Here is a 21,397-nt window from a genome sequence, read left to right as displayed (position 1 = left end):
TTTAATTTTAAATCATCTATAAGGTATATGCACACACACTTGCTCATATCATGTTTAAATGTCACACTATCAATGAGTAAAAGACGATGAGAGAGTTGGACATACTTTCATTTCATGGTATGAAATATGTAAACACAATACAAATTAGTTGATTTTCATGGTCCCGTTACTCTTTTGCATTTATCTTTGGTTTCATGATTTAAAAAAAAATTAATCTTACCTTGAGAATGCTACAAATATTCAATGAAATTACGAAACTAATTTTTAGTATTTCAAAATGTATATATTTCTTTACTCTAATTTAGTTTACTTTTTCTTATAATATATGTAAAACATTATCCAAAGCCGTCTTATGTAAAATATCAAATACCTCATGTTGGAAAGTATAAGGCTGTGTCATATAGTGCATTCCTTGAACTTCTCTTTATTTAGTTTTCTATTTCAACAAAGTTTGCATTAATATTAAAGTATTAGTTCATTAAATTAACCAATATAGTAAACTATAAGATATATGCACACACATTTGCCCATATCATGTTTTTTTTTTTTTTTGAAGAGGGAAACATCCTCATATCTTATTAAATGGAAATAGCATCAAGATACAAAGCTTGCATTACAGGTGGAGGAGATTCCTCCATCCAAATAACATCATGTACCAGATTTTTTGCATGCCTAGCTAAAAGGTGGGCTATTGTATTGGCACTCCTTTTAGGAAATTGCACTTGTGACCATCTAAAGCCATGCAACAAACAAAGCACATCTTGAATAATATGGCCTACCCATGACGTCAAACTTCTCTTCAGCTCTAATGCAGACATGACCGACTGCTTGTCACCTTCCACAACCATCTCTATAAAGCCACACTCCAACGCAAACTCCACCGCATGGCGACATGTGAAAATTTCTGCTTCCTCACTGCAAGACATCAGAGGTCCTTTGCCTGAAATTGCAGTCATAACTTCTCCACAGTCATTCCGTATTATAGCACCAAACCCAGAGGCTTCTTCATCCTTGAAAATCGCTACGTCATAGTTAAGTTTGAAATGAGTCAGGGGTGGTGGTCTCCACCTGATCTGGTTCAAGCTTAAGGAACTTGTGGCTAGACGGGATTGGGCGCTCCTAAATTCCTCCATATAATCTTCTGCCCTTCTGTTCAAAACACTAGGTGCCTGCAGTGCGTTCCATGGATCATTGCATTTCTTTGGTTCCATATTAACCAAGCCTGCACAAGAAACAATTCTAACTCATTAGAGGTGAGTCTAGCAATCAACTCATACCATAATTGTATCATGTCATCCTGACCCACGTGGCACTTTTGCAATCTAGCCGAGCAACCAGCCTAAACGTTCTGCGCCACTACACAGTTCCATAGTGCATGGATTTGAGTTTCTAGTTCTATCTTGTAGACTTCACATCGGTTGTCTTCGATAATCCGCTTCTTTGACAGATTTACCCATGTGGCAGAATGTTGCAGCAAGCTCGCCAACCAAAAACTTTAATCTTGTTTGGCACCTTTAGTTTCCACAAAGTCTTCCATACCCTTCCTCCCACAACACCCCTGGAGCTTACGGTCCAGTCCAACCCCCTACATACCTTTCATGCCTCATGATACCCCAACCTCACAGAGTACTCACCTGATTTTTCACCAAGCCAGACCACTATATCAGAAATCCTGTAACTCAACGGTACACGCAATATGGTGTCGGCATCGTCACGATGAAAATTCTACCAAATGAAATCTCGATCCCACTCCCTTGACTCCCAGTCTATCAGCTTAGAAACCATCATCTCTTCTTCAATGTTTGGTGCCGGATGGAGTACTCTGTTTGTAGGATGGTTGGGGATCCAAGCATCCTTAAGAACCTGTATGTGACCTTCATTACCTACCTTCCAGCATGACCCACTTTGCATAATAGGTTTGGCTGCCATGATGCTCTTCCACGTGTAGGAGCTATTAGGCGAATCAGTGGCCTTCAAAAAATGGCATCTTGGAAAATATCGAGCTTTAAAGCATTGGAAAAGTAGTGACTCCTAGTCTTGCATCAACCTCCAGACTTGCTTTGCAAGCATTGCTAAATTGAACTAATGTAAGTCCTTAAATCCCATCCCTCATTCAGGTTTTGGTCTAGTTAGTTTGTCCCAGCTTAGCCAATGGATCTTCCCCTCATTTCCTACCTGCCCCCACCAAAACTGCGCACACATGGACTGAAGTTCCTCACATAACTTCACAGGCAACTGAAAGACACTCATTGTGTATGTTGGGATCGATTGTGCTACTGCTTTGATTAGAATCTCATTTCCTGCTCGTGATAGAATTTTCCCTCTCCACCCTTGTAACTTTTTCCACACTCTATCTTTAAGGAAAGAAAAGGTATGGTATTTACTTCGCCCCACCAAAGTTGGTAACCCCAAATAGGATTCAAACCTCTCTACCTAACTTACTCTAAGCATTGCTTTGATCAGCACCCTTTGCTGGGGCAACGTATTACTACTGAAATAGATTGAAGATTTTTTCATATTTATGCATTGGCTTGAGGCTTCCGCATATAGTTTCAAAATCTCCAAGGCTTCTTGTGTTACATTTTTAGATGCTTGGCAGAATAATAGTGAGTCATCTGCGAACAAGAGGTGTGAAATTTTCGGGGCTCTCCTACAAATAGAGACACCATGGATATGTCCCTCTAGTTCTGCATTCTGCAAAAGAGATGTGAAACCTTCTGCATATAAAAGAAATAGGTAAGGTGACAAAGGATCTCCCTGTCGGAGTCCTCTAGTAGGAGTAATCATACGATACGATTTGCCATTAATCAAAACAGAAAAAAAAAAGTTGAGGAAACACAGCTTATCACTTTGTCAACCCAGCCTCCTAGGAAACCCAACTTAAGCATGATCCGCCTTAAGAAGCTCCAATCCACCTTGTCATAGGCTTTGCTGACATCCAACTTCAAAGCTAGTGACCCTGTTTTACCTTTTTTCCGACCATGCATCATATGTAAGGCTTCACAAGCCACCAGCACATTATCTGTGATCAATCTCCTTGGAACAAAGGCACTTTGTGTTGGGGCAATAATATGAGGTAAAATCTATTTCAACCTGTTTGCCAAAACCTTTGCAATAATTTTGTAGATTACATTACAGAGGCTAATAGGTCTATAATCAGACATCTTCACAGGGTTTTTTTAAATTTTTGGGATGAGTACAATATGGGTATGATTTATTGCAAGCAACATATGACCATTATTAAGAAACTCAAGGACAGCAGACACAACAGTATCACCAACAATATGCCAAAATTTCTAATAAAAAAGGGCATTCATACCATTTGGTCCAGGCACCGTTGTGGGTCCCATTTGGAATAAAGATGCTTTTATTTCTTCCACATTGAACTCATTGGTCAGAGTTTGTTGCATATCACACAATTCTTGTACACGGGCCTGAGGAGAATATATTGTTAAAGTACTGTACTGCCACACTTGCCACATCTTCCCTATCCTCTACCCAACAACCTTGTGGGTCCATGATTCTTGGGATAAAGTTTTTTTTTTTTTTTTGCCTATGTTGGGATGCCTTTAAGTGAAAAAATTTTGAATTTTTATCATTATGCTTGATCCAATTTACCCTTGATCTTTGGGCCCAATAAATTTCCTATTTTTTGAGCCAACCATCCAACTCCTTACTAGCCTGAAGAAAATCACTCTTATTTTGTTGTGTTGGTGGAGCCCGGTTCAGAACCTCAATCCTTTTCTACAAGTTTTTTATTTCTTCAGTACCTTGATGTGTTTTTGAGGCACCCCACACTAGCAACTCCGAAGCACAACCACTAACTTCTTACTGACTGTTTCTAAGGCCGAATTACACCCTACACTATTAGCCCAAGCTTCCTAAATCACCTTCTCACAATCATCCCAAAGCAACCAATCTTCTTTAAACTTAAAACCACGTCTTCCCTTATGGCTATGTTTTGGAGGTACCTGGTTCTGGAGAATCAGAGGGAGATGATTCGAAGTATGCGAGACAATATGGGTTACTATAGTTCTAGGAAATTTAGACCGCCACACCTGGTTCGCAACCGCTCTATCTAACCGTTCCTTGGCGTTGGCAGCCCCTAGTCGTTTATTGTTCCAAGTGAACAGATAGCCAATGAAGCCTAAATCCACCATATTATGACATTCCAAAGCTGCATGGAATGCCTCTAATTGTCGTGGTGTGGCTAGTCTACAACTGAGTTTTGCCCATATCATGTTTTAATGTTACACTATCGATGAGTAAAGACGGTGAGAGAGTTGAATATACTTTTATTTCATGGTATGAAATATGTAAAAATAACACAAATTAGTTAATTTTCATGTTCCTGTTACTCTTTTGCATTTATTTTTGGTTTCATTATTTTTTTAAAAATTAATCTTACCTTGAGAAGACTACAAATATGCAATAATACTACTTAACTAATTTTTAATATCTTAAAATTTATATGTTTCTTTGCTTTAATTTGGCTTACTTTTTCTTATAATATATGTAAACATTATCTAAAATCATCTTACATAAAATTTCAAAAACCTCATGTTAGAGAATATGAGATTGTGTCATGTGGCACATTCTTTGAACTTCTTTTTATTTAGTTTTCTACTTCAACAAAGTTTGCATTTATATTAAAGTATTAATTCATTGAATTAGCCAATAGAGTAAATGCATATATTAATTATCTATTTTTGTGCATTAATTATTTATATTACATGAATTTATATGATTATTTTTATAAACTCTATATAGAAAATAATTTTTAGTTTTTTTTTTTAACTATCAACCTATGACGTCGAAAACAAAATTTAGTTGGAAAAATAATAATAAATTTAGAATATGACATTCTTACTCATGTTTAGTTACTTTGACAACAATTGTCACAAAAGCCATAAAATATTAAATATTTGTGAATTCAATAAAATTAATCTTAATCCTTTAAATTTCCTAACTCCTCTGTGAGTATGTGTGTGGGGTGTGTGTAGAACTAACACTATAATATGTATTCTATGTAATTAGAAAGATTACAAATATAATAAATATGTTTATTTTGTTATATTAATTATTTTAAACATAATGAAATTTTAATATCATTTTTCTAAGATTTATATAAGAAACAATTGTTTTTTTTATGTGAGAAACAATTTATTTGAAATTTGGCATTTTTACTCAAATTTAGTTGTTTTTGCAACAATTAAAACCATGTCCAACAAAAAGAGGAAAAAAATTTTAGTAACACACATGCAGTCAAGAATATAAAAAATAATAATAATAATAATTGAAAGATATATGCATTATTTAGTAGGCATGAAACTTGCCTATCTATATGAGCTACTATATCATGCAATTTTTAATTTGTAAATACATATATATTGTATGATCAAATCACTATACTACTCCTAGTGTATTTCTATTTTGTCTATATATAAAATAACTAAATATTACAATTTTTTACAATGAAATTTATTGAAATATCTTTTTAATACATCAATAGTTGAGTGTAGGGATATAAATTCTAAATGTTTTTATTGGAAATTGAGGTGTCAATCAATTAAGTTATAAAATTTTTGGTAAAAATTATTAAAATATTAAAGAAAATTAATAATAAACTGCACCGCACATCGTGCAGAAACTCAACTAGTTAATTATAAAAGGCAGAGATTATAGTGGGTCCAAGTTTGAGGAGATAATCAAATTTACAGGTGTTTTAATTGTTGTTACGGGAGTTTTATTGTAAAAATTTAATTGTTTAGGAGATTAAAACAGACTCTGATGAGCTACCATATTTGATTAAAGTGAAGAAGATTTATGATTAAAAAGAAAAAGTTAATAAGGGTAAGGGTTGGTGCCGCCTCCTTACTTTACTATAGTAATGTGTTTCCCTCCTTTTTAAGGAGGACGCTGCATCCCTATAGTAACTAGATTACTAGTAGCGTTGGTTCTCTTCCTCTTCGTTAGTGTTAATAGGATAGTAGTTTTAGTTTCTTGGGCATGGAGGATTTAGCAAATAGTTGGAGAAAGCTTTCTTTGTTGGAGAAAGAAGGGGATAGACTAGATCTGAAGAATAAAAAAAAAGGGCAGAATTTTGTCTTAGCTACGAAGTTTTTAACTCGTTGGTCTCCGAACATCGAAGCGGTAGCAAAGACTTTCAGACCTTTATGGCGCATACGGGACAATTTTGAGTGCGTGTAATAATTGTTTAATTTTTGCGTTTCAATCGGAAGAAGATATTGAGAAGGTTCTTATGGGGGAACTGTGGTCCTTTGATAGACATATTAATGTAGTATTTCAACGCTACAATACTTCTATTCCTGTTGAAGCACTTCAGTTTGATAGAGTTTGTTTTTGGATTTAGATTCACAACCTGCCTTATTCTCACTCAACAAAGGAGGTTGCTCTAAGCGTGGGGCAGTCCCTTGGTACGATCATAATGCCAAGGGATGAATCAGAATGGAGGGGGTAATTTTCTACGTGTAAGAGTTGCTATTAATGTCTCCAAACCGCTTTGTCGTGGAAGAAGAGTGGCTTTTGATGAGGATAATGAGGGTTGGGTGTCCTTCATGTATGAGAGATTACCCAATCTTTGTTATTGGTGTGGGCACTTAACACACAATGATAAGGATTATGCAATCTGGCTCAGTAGTAGGGGTACACTCTCAAGCAAGGAGCAGCAATTTGATTCGTGGATTAGGGCAAATCAGTTCAACCAGTCAAAGAAGTCTATTGTTGAAGTTCAAGGATACGATAAACCTAAGTCAAAACCAACACACAAGGAAGGAATGAGTACAAGTAAGAGCATCACGGTACAGTCAACTTCCCTCGAGCTTGCTATGCTGACGGTTTCTGATGATAGCATGGGGAGAGCTGTTGGTTCAAAGAGCACGAAAAATTTGGGGCAACCTCAATCAAAAGAGGATTTTCAGGTGGTACTTCAGGAGATTGATGAGGCAATTAATGGGGATAATGTCTTTCAAAATTCGGAAATTTTGGAGATGGAATCGTATTTGAATTCAGATAACGGGGTTGCGGGTTTGAAGGGATTAGATTCCATGCCAGGTATTTCGGAGTCTCCAAGTTTGTGTATGGATGAGGATAGCTGTCCATAGGAAGTGGAGGTACACGTGGATTGTGATAAGTTGTTTAACTCGGGTCGGAATTCTAAGTCTACAGGCAAGAAAACTAAAAATGTTTCGGGTCCAGGAAGTAAAATCAAAGCCCAACAGATGAAAACAAGCCCAATCTGTGAGCCTATGATTGTTGGTACTCACAATTTAGGAACCTGGACTAGAATCAGTAAACCCTATGCAATCTTCAATGAGGAGGGCCATGCTGAGAAAGACGGACCTAAAAGAACCACAAGCCAGGCAAGGATGGAAAAGGAGTTAAGGGTGAAGGAGAAAAGACTCAAACTTGATGAAGAAGCTAGACAATTGGGTTTGCTTTTGGAATCAAAATTTAGATTGGCGAAGGTTGCTAAGCAACCCCACTGGGTCCAATGACTCAATTAAGTTGGAACTGCCAGAGGCTAGGGAACCTCTGGTCAGTTAATGCCTTGAAAGAGGTGGTTAGAAGAGAAGATCCCAATATTGTCTTCTTAATGGAGACAAAATCAAATGATGAATGTATGGTCATGGTTCGGGACAAATGTGGTTTTAAACATGGTCTATTTGTGTCGAGTAATGGTTCAAGAGGTGGATTGGCAATGTTATGGAAGGAAAATGTCAAACTGGATATCTAAACTTTCTCTATGTCTCATATTGATGCTTAGGTGGATGGAGGATTTTGAGTGGGATGGTGGCATTTAACGGGTTTCTATGGGAACCCAGAAACTAGGAAGGGACTAGAATCATAGGCAAAGCTAAAGCATTTGCGTGCTACTTCTTCATTACCATGGTTAGTCATTGGGGATTTTAATGAGCTTAAGGGGATGTCTGAGAAGGAAGGGGGTAGTAACAGACTAAGGCAGCAAATGGCAAATTTTGTTGAAGCAGTTTATTGGTGTGGTCTCAAAGACATTGGTTTTATTGGCTCAAAATTTACATGGTTGTATGAAAGGAGTGATGGATCTCAAATTAGAGAGCTTTGGATAGAGCTCTTGCTACAACTGATTGGGTGAGTTTATTTCCCATGGCACGTCTGTACCATCTAACTTCTTCAGCCTCGGATCATTCTCCTTTGGTGCTGCGTTTTATGAGAAAAACAATTACCAAAAAATCCAAAAAGCCTTTTAGATTCGAATCTATGTGGCTTAAGGATTCCCGGTGTGAGGAGGTGGTCATGGATTCTTGGTTCGAAGGTTTAGTTTCTCCAACTAATTTCCCATTGGTTGCTTGTCTAAATGCTTACAGGTCTCGATTGGATGCTTGGAACAAGATGGAGTTCGGGCATGTAGGTAGGACGATTGTTGGATTACAAAAACATTTGGAGTGGCTTGAATTGCAGCTGAGTTCTCTAAGCACTATCCAGGATATGAGAAGAACCAGAATTGAACTTAACTGTTGGCATGAGAAGGAGGACACTATGTGGCATCAATGGTCCAGAATTAATTGACTTCAATTTGGAGATAGGAACACCGGGTTTTTCATGCCAAAGCATCATCAAGGTAGAAGAAAAACCACCTGGAGGGGTTGTTGGATGCACAGGGTGTATGGCAAGAGGATGAAGAGGTAATGGGTAAGATTGTGGTGGACTATTATACAGATCTGCTCACTTCCGGTAACCCGACAGATTTTGATGAGATACAAGGAGTAGCGCAGCCAAGGGTCACTTCCAGTATGAATCAGAAGCTTACAATGGAGTTTACTGTTGATGAAGTTAATGTGGCATTGAAGCAGATGTACCCTCTTAAGGCGCCAGGGCCAGACGGTATGCCTCCTCTATTTTATCAACATTTTTGGCCAAAAATTGGAGAGGTAGTTACATGTACTATCCTTGATTTTCTTAATCTTGGTCTAACCCCACCTAATTTTAATGAAACTCATATTGTTCTTATTTCAAAGTTTAAGGAACCAAAGAAGGTGACTGATTATATTCCTATAAGTTTATGTAATGTGGTGTTTAGGAATTTGCATCAAAAGCTATTGCAAATAGAATGAAGAAATTTCTTCCATCCATTATTAGTGATAACCAAAGTGCTTTTGTGCATGAAAGGTTAATTATTGATAATGTGTTGGTTGCTTTTGAAGCAATGCACCATATAAACTAAAAGAAGGGAGGGAAGATGGGTAATATGGCTTTGAAATTGGACATGAGTAAGGCCTATGATAGAGTGGAATGGATTTGATTGGAAAAAATAATGAATAGGTTGGGGTTTGATGAGAAATGGAGGAAGTTGGTCATGCAGTGTGTCACAACAGTTACTTATTCAGTAAGGATAAATGGGAAACCAAAAGGGCATATTACCCCAACTAGGGGTATATGTCAGGGTGATCCTTTATCACCATACCTTTTCCTTTTATGTGCTGAAGGTCTTTCTTCTCTAATTAAGAAGGCTGTGGATGATGGCGTGATGGAAGGGTTAGTAATTTGCCGAGGGGGGGGGGGCGTAGACTTTCTCAATTATTTTTTGTTGATGATAGTCTCATTTTTTGCAAGGCATCAATTGAAGAGTGTAATTCCCTACAGAGAATTCTCACTGTATATGAAGAAGCTTCTGGACAACAACTGAACCGTGCAAAAACCTCTTTATTTTTTAGTAGCAACACACCAGATGGCATTCAACAAGAGATAAAGAGCAAGCTTGGGGCACAAGTGATAAGACAGCATGAGAAATATTTAGGCCTTCCATCTTTAGTTGGCAAAAATAAGAGGGATTCTTTTAATGCCATAAAGGAGAAACTTAGTAAGAAACTTGCGGGATGGAAAGAGAAGTTGCTATCTAAAGCTGGAAAAGAGGTGCTAATAAAAGCTGTAGCTCAAGCCATTCCAACATACACAATGGGTGTTTTAAAATTCCGGATTCTCTTTGTAATGAAATGACTAGTATGATTCAAATTTCTGGTTGGGGCCAAAAAAGGGGATGAAAGGAAGATGGCATGGCTTAGTTGGGATAAGTTGTGTAATTCAAAGGCAGAGGGTGGTTTGGGCTTTGGCCAATTAAAACAGTTCAATTTGGCTTTACTTGCCAAACAGAGGTGGAGACTTCAAACTCAGCATGAGTCACTAGTATGTCGTGTGTATAAGGCGAAGTATTTTCCATGCACTGACTTCATTCATGCCTCTCTCGGCACACATCCATCATACACATGGAGAAGCTTAATGGCTGCCCAACATTTGGTGAAAAAAGGGACTCGGTGGAATACTGGAATGTGGGTAATGGTGATTCAATCGGAGTGTGGGGTGATAAGTGGCTTCCATCTCCTTCCACGTTCAAAGTTACTTCTCCAAGGCAATTTCTACATGCTGAAACCAGGGTCAGTGAGCTTATTTCTCATGATTTGGCAACTTGGAAAAATCCAGTCATTGATGCCATTTTCCTACCTCATGAAGCAGAGTTGATTAAAAGTATTCCACCAAGTTCACATCTGCCTGAAGATAAACTTGTGTGGGCTGCTACTTCAAATGGTTTATTTACTATTCGGAGTGCTTACAGGTTGGCAATGGAGGAGTCCCGCTCAAGCAACAGAGGTACCAGCTCGGATTCAAGCATGAATCGCAGATTATGGAAGATGCTATAGAGGTTGCAGGTACCCCATAAGGTGCGCCACTTCGCTTGGAGAGCCTACAAAGGTATTTTACCAACAAAGGAGAACCAATCGCAAATGGGAGTTTAGTTGGATGTGTGTTGTGATTACTACATGGAGGACGTAGAATCTGTGGGCCATTTATTTTGGTCTTGTAATCAAGCGAAGGAAGTCTGGCAATGCACAAAGCTTCGGTTTCATTTTGCTCAGACTCAAGTTACCTCTTTCCATAACTTGTTATGGCAGATAATAATGTCAAACTCCCATGAGGAAAAAAAAACACTAAATTGGTGGTGATTCTAGCATGGGCGCTGTGGTTCAATCGTAACGAGGTTAGGCATGGCGGAAGAAAGAAGAGTGTCGAGGCGTTGGTCCAGTGGTCTCGCCAATATTTATAGGAGTATCAAGAAGCAAACCAGGTGGTTTTCAGTCCTGTGGTGCCTCCGGTTGTTGGGTGGTCTCCTCCTCCAATGGCGAGATATAAAGTTAACGTCGATGGCGCAGTCTTCGCGGCTCAAAAATCTGCTTGTGTGGGAGTGATGATCAGAGATTCCTATGGGCAAGTTATTGCTGCTCTAAGTAGGAAAATCAATGCTCCTTTGAGTGCTCTAGAAGTGAAGCCTAAGGCATTTGAAATGGGTCTGGAGTTTGCGCGAGATGTGGATGTCCAAGACTTCATCCTTGAAGGTGATTCTCTGGTGATTTACAATGCACTCTGTGGCTTCTCTACTCCACCATCCATGATAGCTTCTGTAGTACGGGGTATGTTGATGTCTTGTGGGCCTTTGATAGAATCAAATTTTCCCATGTGAAAAGGCAGGGCAATAGGCCTGCCCATTTGTTAGCACATTGCGAATTATTCGACTTGGATGGAAGAAACTCCTTACTTTTTAGAGCAAGCTCTTCTCTGAGATGTATCTGTTTTTTGATTTTCTTAATAAAAGTTTTAGTCTTCCCATAAAAAAAAAAATATATATATATATATATATAGGGTTAGGTTCAAGTTACACCAGGTGTAACTCTAAACAATATTACACCACTCAATATTTTTTAATTGAATGTGAATATTGACAAATCCACCGTTAGATTATATTATCTTCGTATATTTTTCATGCTTGCAAAATTTCAAGGTAATCAAAGATTAATAGCCATGTCATCAATCAATTGTTAAAATTCAAATTTTTGTAGTTTAAAATAATATGTAAAATATGAGTTTATAGATAAAATCGTAAATAGCATCTGATTGATATGAAAATTGGCATACATGTTAATAACATATAGAACATGTAATTCAACGGTTGGATTTTCAAAATATTAATTTAATAAGAAGTTATTGGGTGGTGTAACATTACTTAGAGTTACACCAGATGTAACTTGAACTCAACCCATATATATATTATTGTGTGACATAGTAATGACAACCAAACTTTAACCTTTAAACCCAATATTTTAACTTCAATTATTATTATTATTATTATTATTATATCCTCGAGATCTATAATTAAATTTGACAGTGAAAAGACATACAAATTAATAACCTAAACCGCGTACTATCAAAAAAATAAAAAATAAACTAGAACCGTGACAATCGTATATTTGGTCATTGCGAATGAACAAAGTTTCTCTCCAAAGTTCTCTCCAAACTAATTTAGAAAGAAACCTTACAAACTCATCATATATCTTTATATTGAGTGTGAATTTTAAAAATCTAACCATTAGATTGCATGTTCTTATTACATCCTTAATACTTGCAAAATTTCAAGATGATCAAAAATTAATTACTATGTCATCAAATAAATGTTATAATTTTAAAGTTTTGTGATCTTAAGTAGTATATAAAAAAATAAATTAATTGATCAAATAGTAAATAACATCAATTTAAACGAAATTTAATACCATGTTAAGAACATAAAAAACATAATTAGATTTTTAAAATTTACCCCCAAAAAAGAAATACATGAGAAGTCTGAAGAGATGAGAAACTTTGTTCTATGCCAAATTAGTTGTAATCTCAACCCGTATCAATCGTGAATAGTATTGGGCTTAGGTGATCTAAACATATGGCCTTAGGCAAATTGAGTGTGAACCTTGAGCCCAATGTTAGGCCCAGTGTTAGCAGGCTGACGTGGCGTGTACTGGTGTAACTACTACCGACTGTCAGATGTCATCAACTAGAGAATTGTCTTCATCTTCTCTCTTCTTTTTGATTCGCTCAATGCAAAATGATATCATTTGTTTGCCAGTCTGTATCAATCAATCCGCGTCTTTCATGGTTCATGATGCTATCATTTCGGTGACTCACACAGCAGCGCCATCTGTATCAGAAATTCAAATCCAGTCAGTAAATTCATTTTTGTATTTATCTCAAGCCAAAATTTAATGCGTACAAAATGCAATAAAGTTAATAGATCAGCAGCAAAAAGAATGCAATAAAGGCAAAGGAAAAAAACGATGGGATTTATTGACAAAACCACCCCCACCCACCCCCCGAATTTTTGCATTAATGGCCCTCGTTGTGGGCCTGGGGCTCTAGTATGATAAGGACAATACGGTAAAATCAATTCTCACACAACTGCCCTCTATCTCTATCGGGCAGTCTTGTAGAGAATAGAGATGTCCAAAATCCAAATGACCAAGGGCACATCCATCCAAGGGGCCCATTACCTAGATTCCCCATATTTCTCTCTTTCGGGTTGAACCTCTGCCACAGAGCAATTAACAAATGCGTTTACCTTTCAAAGTTACCAGGAAAAAAATTATCTCTCTCTTTCTCTGTTTATTTGGGTAAAATTGTTTTCAGTTGTCTATTTAAGTACATTACCATTACTACCCTTTTGGAAGTGCCACCTCACCCAACAACACGTTGCCATAGAATTATTGGATACAACTTATAGAAAGTGGTTTTGGAGTTGCCATACGATCAAAGACTGACCAGTGATTGAATGATAAAAACTTTAGAAAGAGCTATTCCTAAAAATTTTAAATTAAAAAAAAAATCCCTAAAAATAGAACTATGCAGATTTGCACCCAACCAAACCACGGGGCTGAGAATATGATCAGGTACTGCAAATAGGAGCATCTCTTCAATGCTTGTTTCTCTGCACCCATTTGAGCATATCACTTAGATCTATGTTCTATGCAATACTTGTAAACACTGCACCATCCATCCAAATAAGATCAACTGTAAACGAGCAGGCAGTAATTGTGTCCTCCAATCATTCCATGATAGAACTCTATCAATTCAAACCATTGCCGACGAATAATAACAGAAATAGCAACAGCAACAGCAACAGCAACAAACAAACGGATCAAAATTAAAGGAAAATAAAAATCACATATACGATATTAGAGCCATTCAACGATTCAGAAAAGCTAGAGCACATGGACACCAAAAGAACCTCGCAATCAACCTAATAGATAAAAGTGTTCCAAAGTCTACAATCTTATCTAAATTCATAAAGTTACAGATATCCTAAACCAGATCTTTGAAATAGTTCTTAAAAGTCCCACATAACTAGGCATAACCAGAGAGACTGTGACTCTAATACTGCTACCATGATAATACAAGAACTAAAAAAACAGAAACCATGAACCATTGTATCCTTCTTTTCTACAAAGAGGAGATGGATTTTTAGAGAAAGAGAGAAATAGAGATTGACCTATTTTTTCAATGGTCAGTCCTCAAACCAAGCAGAGGCCCAACCCTATCGCTTGGATGGTCTCTCGTCATCCTCTCCACCATCATCATCGTCATCTGAATCATCTTTATCCGACCTCTTCCTCTTTGCCGAAACATCAACCTTCCCACCATCTTCGTCTTCATCCTCCTCATCGATTTCTTCCTCCTCACCGCCGTTCTCCTCTGGCTCAAAATCACTAGCATCTTCCTCATCCTCAGGGCGGGCTACTGGCCTGACAAGGTACTCAGTTCCCAGATCCTCCTATAAGATTAGTTCATAAAGGTCATAGGAAGTGAACACAAAAGAAGTCAGAACGTAGGAAATATAAACCAAGAACTGAACAAGAGGGAAAGACAGAAAAACATATATCAGAGCAGAGGTGGATAGCAACACAAACCAACCAACATACAAACAGACAACTGAGGAAAATTACATTAATGTTCTGAATTTTTTCAACAAACTACCCCTGGTACGTGTGTGGTTTTCTTTTTAAAGGGTTCTTCAGAGATGTGAGATTTTAAAGGTCAAAGATTGTTAATCCCTTCAACCAAGTCAATAAAGTAAGGATTGCGTTCCTTCAAGAATATAACTTTCAGATCCAACAGCTAAGAGAAAATTTCATATGAAAATGGAAGTACCAATAAGAAAATACATGGCTTGCATAAGGGCCAAAGAGAAATATATGAGGAAATTTAAACTAGATGCAAGAAAAACAGCAAAATTGAACTCTACAGCACAGAATAAACAATTAAAATTTGCAAAATATACTAGAACATGAAGATCAAATATGAGGCCAAAAAATAAAATTAATGAGCTACTCAGTTCAAATGGGAAGAGAACAAATTATCCATTTTTTTTTTTTTTTGAAAGCACAAAAGAGTAAGCATTTAACTCATAATAACACATAATGAAATCTACTTATTAAAACAAAAACAAACTAGTAAATAGTAATGAATTTACAAAATATAGACAGTAAAGGCTTTAGATCTGCAGATCTGAACACAAAGCAAGGTTATAACATTAATATTGAATCACTTCAAAAAATAGAGCATATAAATATGGTATACAGAAAGATCTAGTATCATATATTCATAGACAGAAAAATCTCTTTCATTAAATTTAAAATGTTTACATTATAAAAATATTAAAGTATTAAAGGCCAAAATAGATCTCTAGAACAAATTGGAAATCCACAAAAATAAAATTAAATAAAATATAAACTCTCTAGAAAGTAGTATAATTGTGTCAAAAACTTTTTGAAATAACAGATAAATAAAAAATAAAAATAAAACAGATCTGAACTACTTTTACACAGATCTAGCTATATTATTATACAGGATAAAAATTTTAATTACAAAAAATTATTAAAAAAAATAATATCATTTAATTCAAAAGGCTCTAGTATCATAGTCATAAACCAAAAAAATAAAAACAAAAACAACAACAACAACAAAAAATAAAAACAAAAAAATTTCTTTTACCATTAAATTTAAAATATTTACACATAAAATAGATCTCAACGAAAAAATTGAAAATCCATAAAAGAAAAAAAAAAAATTATCTTTTTAAATTTTTAAAAAATAGCAGACGAAAAAACAAACAGATCTAAACTACTTTTAACACACACAGAGAAATCTATAATATTAAGTAGAAAAAAAATTAATTTTATAAAAAAATTAACGAAAAATAATTTCATTACCTCTTCACCTTCATCATCGTCTCCTTCAGCATCATCATCGTCGTCGTCGTCATCATCATCGCCTTCACCATCATCATCATCGTCGTCATCACCGTCTTCATCGTCATCATCCTCATCATCATCCTCTTCGTCATCTACAGAGTGCACCGGAGGACCACGGGAGGAAGGTAAACCTTGCTGCACATCATCATCGTCGTCATCGTCATCATCTTCATCTCCATCATCATCATCATCGTCATCTTCATCTCCATCATCATCCTCATCATCTTCTTCACCGTCCTCTTCTTCATCACCAAGCTCTAGCTCATCATCATCACCTTCAAGGCCTTGCTGTTCTTCATTCAAAACCCTAACTGTCTTTTCCTCCTCGAATTCTATCTCCTCCTCCATGAGTTTCATCTTACGAAAAGCTTAGTTTTCTCGAGAAAATTGTTGGAAATTTTCTAGGGAAAGATAAAAAGAGAAAATTAAATAAGAAATCAAAATTCAGAAAATTGGAAAAAAACAGGGAGGGAAAACAGAGAGAGAAAGAGAGTTTCTTCGTTTGTTCTACCAGTAGCTCTGTAAGTGTGATCTGAGCCGTTGAGACGGGAATTCACGCGGATCGATGACGTGGCGAGAGATCAGACGGTCTTGGTGAGAGAATTTGTACTATTTTATTTTTTTGGGTGTTGATAGGATCGTTGCGGCGCTCCATTATCGTTTCTTTAGTCAGCTGCTTCTCACGTGCGGGCCAAAAAGTATTTAGGGTTAGGGTTTTTTTAATTTTTTCTTTTCTTTTCTGGAATATTCAACTAATGGGCCTGTAAGGCCAGCCCATTCTAGTGTAATACCTAATGGGTCAACGTAATTAGAGTCTTGATCTTTATATTTGGGCTTGAGTCACAATCTTTATTATTTGGGCCTGATACGGTCCAATGCTTGCTGAAACACACAAATACCTCTCTCTCGTGTGCATGTATGTGGTTTTTACACATGGATAAAACTTAAATTTTCCAAATAATTTCAACCATATTGTTACATTAAATAGTAAACTATATGATTGAATTTAATTGTCCTTTAAAATATCTCAAAATATTTTTATAGCATTCAACCACATAATTATTCAATTAAAAAAGCTAAAGTATAATACTTAGAATTTAGAAACTGTGTCTAAGTTTTTTCATTCACAAAATAAATGAAAAGAAGAAAAAACTATCGAAGGTGACCAGATAGAACATGCCAAGGACCCTCCGATGGTTAAGTCAATATTTGTCTCAATAACTCAAGTATGAGAAGTGGATGAATAGTTGTGTATACCTTAGTTCAGTGAGACTTGGTCCCTTTTATAGAAAGTTTGGAGTGGGTTTACTTATTAAGTGTTACTTTAATAGTAGAAAATGAGTGTGGACTTAGTGAAGAGAGTGGATCGAATTTTGAAGAATTCACCCCATGTCTCAAAATAGTAAATCGTAGTGTAATAGTTACTTAGTTTGTAAAAAACACCTTAGAATTTTACTTAGTTTGTAGAAAACACCTTAGAATTTACTATGTGTTTATCGATGGTGTATAGGTATTTTCCTTTGGACAATCTACTAGTTAACTTCATCTTGGGACCGTTTGCTCTTCTCTAGTTGATAACATTTTTCTTCTTGAACGAACACAACTTTCTTGGTTGACTCTAAATAGACGACATTGACTTTTTAGTTACCCATCAATATATGTATAAAAGCACTCACAGCAGTAAAGTTAAATAGCTATATAACTATTTTAGTTTCATCAAAATACAAAAATGGCTCTACAGCAGTGGAGGTATAGCTAAAAATTGTAGCTTTAGAACTACAGTACGCAGCTATTTTTGGCTACGTACTGTAGCTTGAAGCTAAAAATTAAAAAAATATATATATTACACTTCTCTCATTAATCAAACATTTCCTATTTTCTCTCTCTCTCTCTCTCCGGCTTATCTTCTTTCTTCTTTCTTCCTCAATTTTTTTTTCTCTCTAGCTTGCCGGCCAACTCCCTCATCCCTCAACTCGCCGGCCAGCTCCCTCATCGCCAATCTGTTCCGCCGACCCAGCTCGCTGACCCACCCCAAGCTCCATCGCCGATCTGTTCCGCCAATGTGTATTGCGTTGATTTTTTATTTTGTTTGTGATTGTTGATTTTTTATTTTGTTTGGTCTGGGTTAAGGAAAAAGATGAAGGATTTGGGTTGGTGGTTTTTTCTTTCCTGCTATGGACTGGTGGTCATGGTGGTGGTTTGTGCTATGCTGTTTGTTTGTTTTTTTTTTTTTTGTCCTGTGGATGTTATTATTATTATTTTAATGGGTTATTTGTATTATTTTAATAAAATAGTTAAAAAATATAGCTTTATTACTGCGGGGTGTAAAGAGGTAAAATAGATAAAGTGATTTTTGTAGGTACCAAATAGTTATATTTTTTGCTCCACTGTTGTGGATACTCTAAGTGGGTTTTTTTTTGGGTGGGGGTGGGTGAGGTTGGTGGAAAAAAGAGGATATGTGTGATGAATGGTATTGCCATATAATTATGGTTTTTGAAGAATTTAATGGCTCTACTAGACTTCTATGAGCTTATATTTGGACAAAGCAAATAGTAGATCTAGCCTTTTTTTTTTCATTAGGGTATGAGAGGAGCAAGTGTTGTTAGCTGATATTTACAATCAAGTACATATTTCTACAGGACCCGATTAACTAGTCGGTGCCTAAGGCGAATATTTTAAGTGAGACATATTCTTATATTTTGAATATTAATAAAAATTTATTTAACTTTTGTTATTTTTCAATTATTTAAAATCTATTTTTTTAGATGAAAAATTATGAGTCAAAACAAATCAATTGTATTATTCGATGACTATACAACTTAAATAAACATTATCAATTGAGTGAAGCAAATAAATACTAAAAAATTGTGATTGAAAATTTTAATAAAATTATATTTAATATCTCTAAATAAAATTTGAGTATAAATTTATTTACTAATGGAAGATTAGAGTTCTTTCAAAATTTGTGTGTAGAAGATTAATGAATTCTAAAGTCTAAAACTGAGAAAAACAAACGGTCATTATCACATTCACTCAAAAGATTTTTTTTCCTAGTTTTTCTTTGATAAAAAAAAAAACTACTTTTTTAATTATTGGTAAATATTTGGAACTTAATTAATACTTTTATTGGTACAAAAATATCTTTATTGGTAAAAATTTGGCAGCCTTTTTTTATTGGGGCCTTAGGCGATTTCCTAGTTGCCTCATGCCTTGAGCCAGCATTGTATTTTTACAAATGTTGACACTTAAAAGCATGAGTTTGGACCAGGTATATTTGAACTTTTTTTTATTTATAATTATTTTAAATTCTAACTTTTTCTAAATCATAAAAGTTAGGTTTAAAAGCAAGATTGTACTAAATGATTTCATCAAATTACCGTAAAGGCTTAAAAAGTCGTGGCAAGTGATTTCATCAAATTGCAAAAACTTTTTAGATAGAAACAACAATTTATTTGTTCTTATTAATTTTTTAGTCATATAAAATTATTTTTTCCCTTCACACTTTTTGGATAAAATAAACATAGTTTTTTAAGAAATTGTGGATAGAGATTAGAGAATTTAGAAATTGTGGAAGACACAAAAGATTGCACGGAAAGAAAAAAAGAGTAAGAAAATAATCCAAAGGTACAGCTATGACTCAATTCAACATTCTCTAAAGAGGGTTATGGTCACGCCTAGGAGGTGAGTCACAATAGTCACCCCTGTCCCTTTTTTGTTTAGAAAAAAACACTTCCTTATTATTTTTGTTGTTGACGAGGAAGAAAACTGATCTTTTTGAAATGAAGAGTTTCTTTTAAAGATTTGTGGTTTGACTGTGACATTCCAATAACATAAAGCTTGCTCGTCTTTCATTTGCAGATCGGTGAAAAAAAATGAAGAAATGAGTAAACGTGGCCCAGATAAGTGCATCAATTCCGTGTAAGCTTGACCTTGATACTGCTAATGCCTCGCAATTCTAAGCTTATTGTACTTCTTTATTAATATATATCAATCCTTTTATTCAAAAATATAAATAAATAAAGTTGAAACGCAAAATAAAAAAGGAGTTGGGTGGCAGATAATATTAAATTATTAAAAGTACCTTACAAGTTAACATGCTTTTTAGATTGGTTGTGTATTTATAGGTTCTGGTTAACTCAATTGGTAAAATCTCTGATTGTTGAATAAGAGATCTGAGGTTCAATCCCCGCTTACACCAAAAACTGATTAGTGTTATGCTCTGATGACAAAGAGCACTCATTATGAGCAAACGTCATAGATTAAAACTCTTTAAAAAAAAAGAAAAAAAAAGATTGGTTGTATTCAATTTTGAATACACTCAAGCACCTTTCTACAACTGCTACTTTCTTTCTAGATTGGGTATATTATTTTATTCTATGATTTCTATCTCGTTTACACTAAAGTGCAATTAATCAAAAGTTAAAGAGATTTTCTTTTGCTTCTTTTTTGGTTTTGTAGGCGGAAAGGCAAAGCCTTTGAAGCAACCCAGGTCTGAGAAGAAAGAGTAGGACAAGGACAAGGTATTATTTTCAATTTCGATTTATTGAATTTGTGTTTTTAAAGTTAATAGCTTTAATATTTGAGTACTTCAGTTATCTATCTAGGGTGGAAGATTCACATTTTTAGACCAGAACGGTGTAGTTTTTTCATTTGTCTTTGCTCTATGTGAAAAAGATTGAGGAAGAAGCCAAAACTTCCCTTATTTACAATTACTAGCATAGTATCAATCACAACAGTGCTCACAAGTCACAATTAAAGATGTCTCCTGCCTATCTAGCATACGAAAACCGCCACATGGGGTAGTTTCCAATTATTAATCTCTCTTGTCTCTATATCTAAAACTAATAAAGGTATATGTTTAACAGAATTGGAGGAAGTAGTATTTATGAATAAACCACTCAAGAAAGTATTTTATGAATATACCTTTTTTTTTTTTTTTTTTTTTTGAGAAACCATCTATACCTTTATGTATGAAATATCTTTATGGGTTGCGCATCTTGAATTAATTTTTACACATTCTAACTCTAAACATGATGAATTAATTGTTTACAAGTATATGTATCATCATTAAAAACTAATCAAGACAAAAAGCACAACTTTTCTCTTTCATACAGTGGAACTAATACTTTGATTTCATTATCGGTCTTGTTATAATATGATATACTTTTTTAGTATATAGCCTAATTCCATATCATTATGATTACTGAAATTAATAATGATTATATTATCATATATAATATATATGTTTGTGTGGCGCCTGCCCATGGTTGTGTGTA

General features: G+C 35.3%; 2 protein-coding genes across 4 annotated transcripts; one reads left to right on the top strand and one right to left on the bottom strand.

Moving 5' to 3' along the window:
• Positions 1-8,687: 8,687 nt before the first annotated feature.
• On the top strand, positions 8,688-9,996 carry LOC142624916 (uncharacterized). Its single transcript, XM_075798641.1, has 4 exons — positions 8,688-8,930; positions 9,080-9,168; positions 9,322-9,523; positions 9,613-9,996. The coding sequence occupies exons 1-4, from the start codon at positions 8,688-8,690 to the stop codon at positions 9,994-9,996; spliced, it is 918 nt and encodes a 305-aa protein (XP_075654756.1).
• Positions 9,997-12,600: 2,604 nt separating this feature from the next.
• Positions 12,601-16,793, bottom strand: LOC142623728 (uncharacterized). 3 transcript variants are annotated; one of them, XM_075797180.1, is made up of 4 exons: positions 16,633-16,793; positions 16,080-16,522; positions 14,360-14,641; positions 12,601-13,015 (listed from the first exon to the last, which is right to left on the bottom strand). In XM_075797180.1, the coding sequence occupies exons 2-3, from the start codon at positions 16,476-16,478 to the stop codon at positions 14,405-14,407; spliced, it is 636 nt and encodes a 211-aa protein (XP_075653295.1). In that variant the 5' UTR covers positions 16,479-16,522; positions 16,633-16,793; the 3' UTR covers positions 12,601-13,015; positions 14,360-14,404. The 3 variants fall into 3 exon arrangements, with proteins under 3 accessions (XP_075653295.1, XP_075653294.1, XP_075653293.1); XM_075797179.1 differs by lacking the exon at positions 16,633-16,793 and having other exon boundaries at positions 16,080-16,626; XM_075797178.1 differs by lacking the exon at positions 12,601-13,015 and having other exon boundaries at positions 14,085-14,641; positions 16,633-16,759.
• Positions 16,794-21,397: the final 4,604 nt, after the last annotated feature.

This window comes from Castanea sativa, chromosome 2 (assembly GCF_040712315.1).
Source record: "Castanea sativa cultivar Marrone di Chiusa Pesio chromosome 2, ASM4071231v1".
In the NCBI taxonomy this organism is placed as follows: domain Eukaryota; kingdom Viridiplantae; phylum Streptophyta; class Magnoliopsida; order Fagales; family Fagaceae; genus Castanea; species Castanea sativa.
Note: the sequence above shows the minus strand (reverse complement) of the source record. Positions and strands in the feature narration are given on the sequence as shown.

Coding starts and splice junctions, on each gene's coding strand:
- LOC142624916 (XM_075798641.1), top strand. CDS start 8,688: ATGGGTAAGATTGTGGTGGACTATTATACAGATCTGCTCACTTCCGGT. Junction 9,169..9,321: donor AGTGCTTTTGTGCATGAAAG/GTTAATTATTGA, acceptor AATAATGAATAG/GTTGGGGTTTGATGAGAAAT. Junction 9,524..9,612: donor AGAAGGCTGTGGATGATGGC/GTGATGGAAGGG, acceptor ATTTTTTGCAAG/GCATCAATTGAAGAGTGTAA.
- LOC142623728 (XM_075797180.1), bottom strand. CDS start 16,478: ATGAAACTCATGGAGGAGGAGATAGAATTCGAGGAGGAAAAGACAGTT. Junction 14,642..16,079: donor ACGATGATGAAGGTGAAGAG/GTAATGAAATTA, acceptor CTAATCTTATAG/GAGGATCTGGGAACTGAGTA.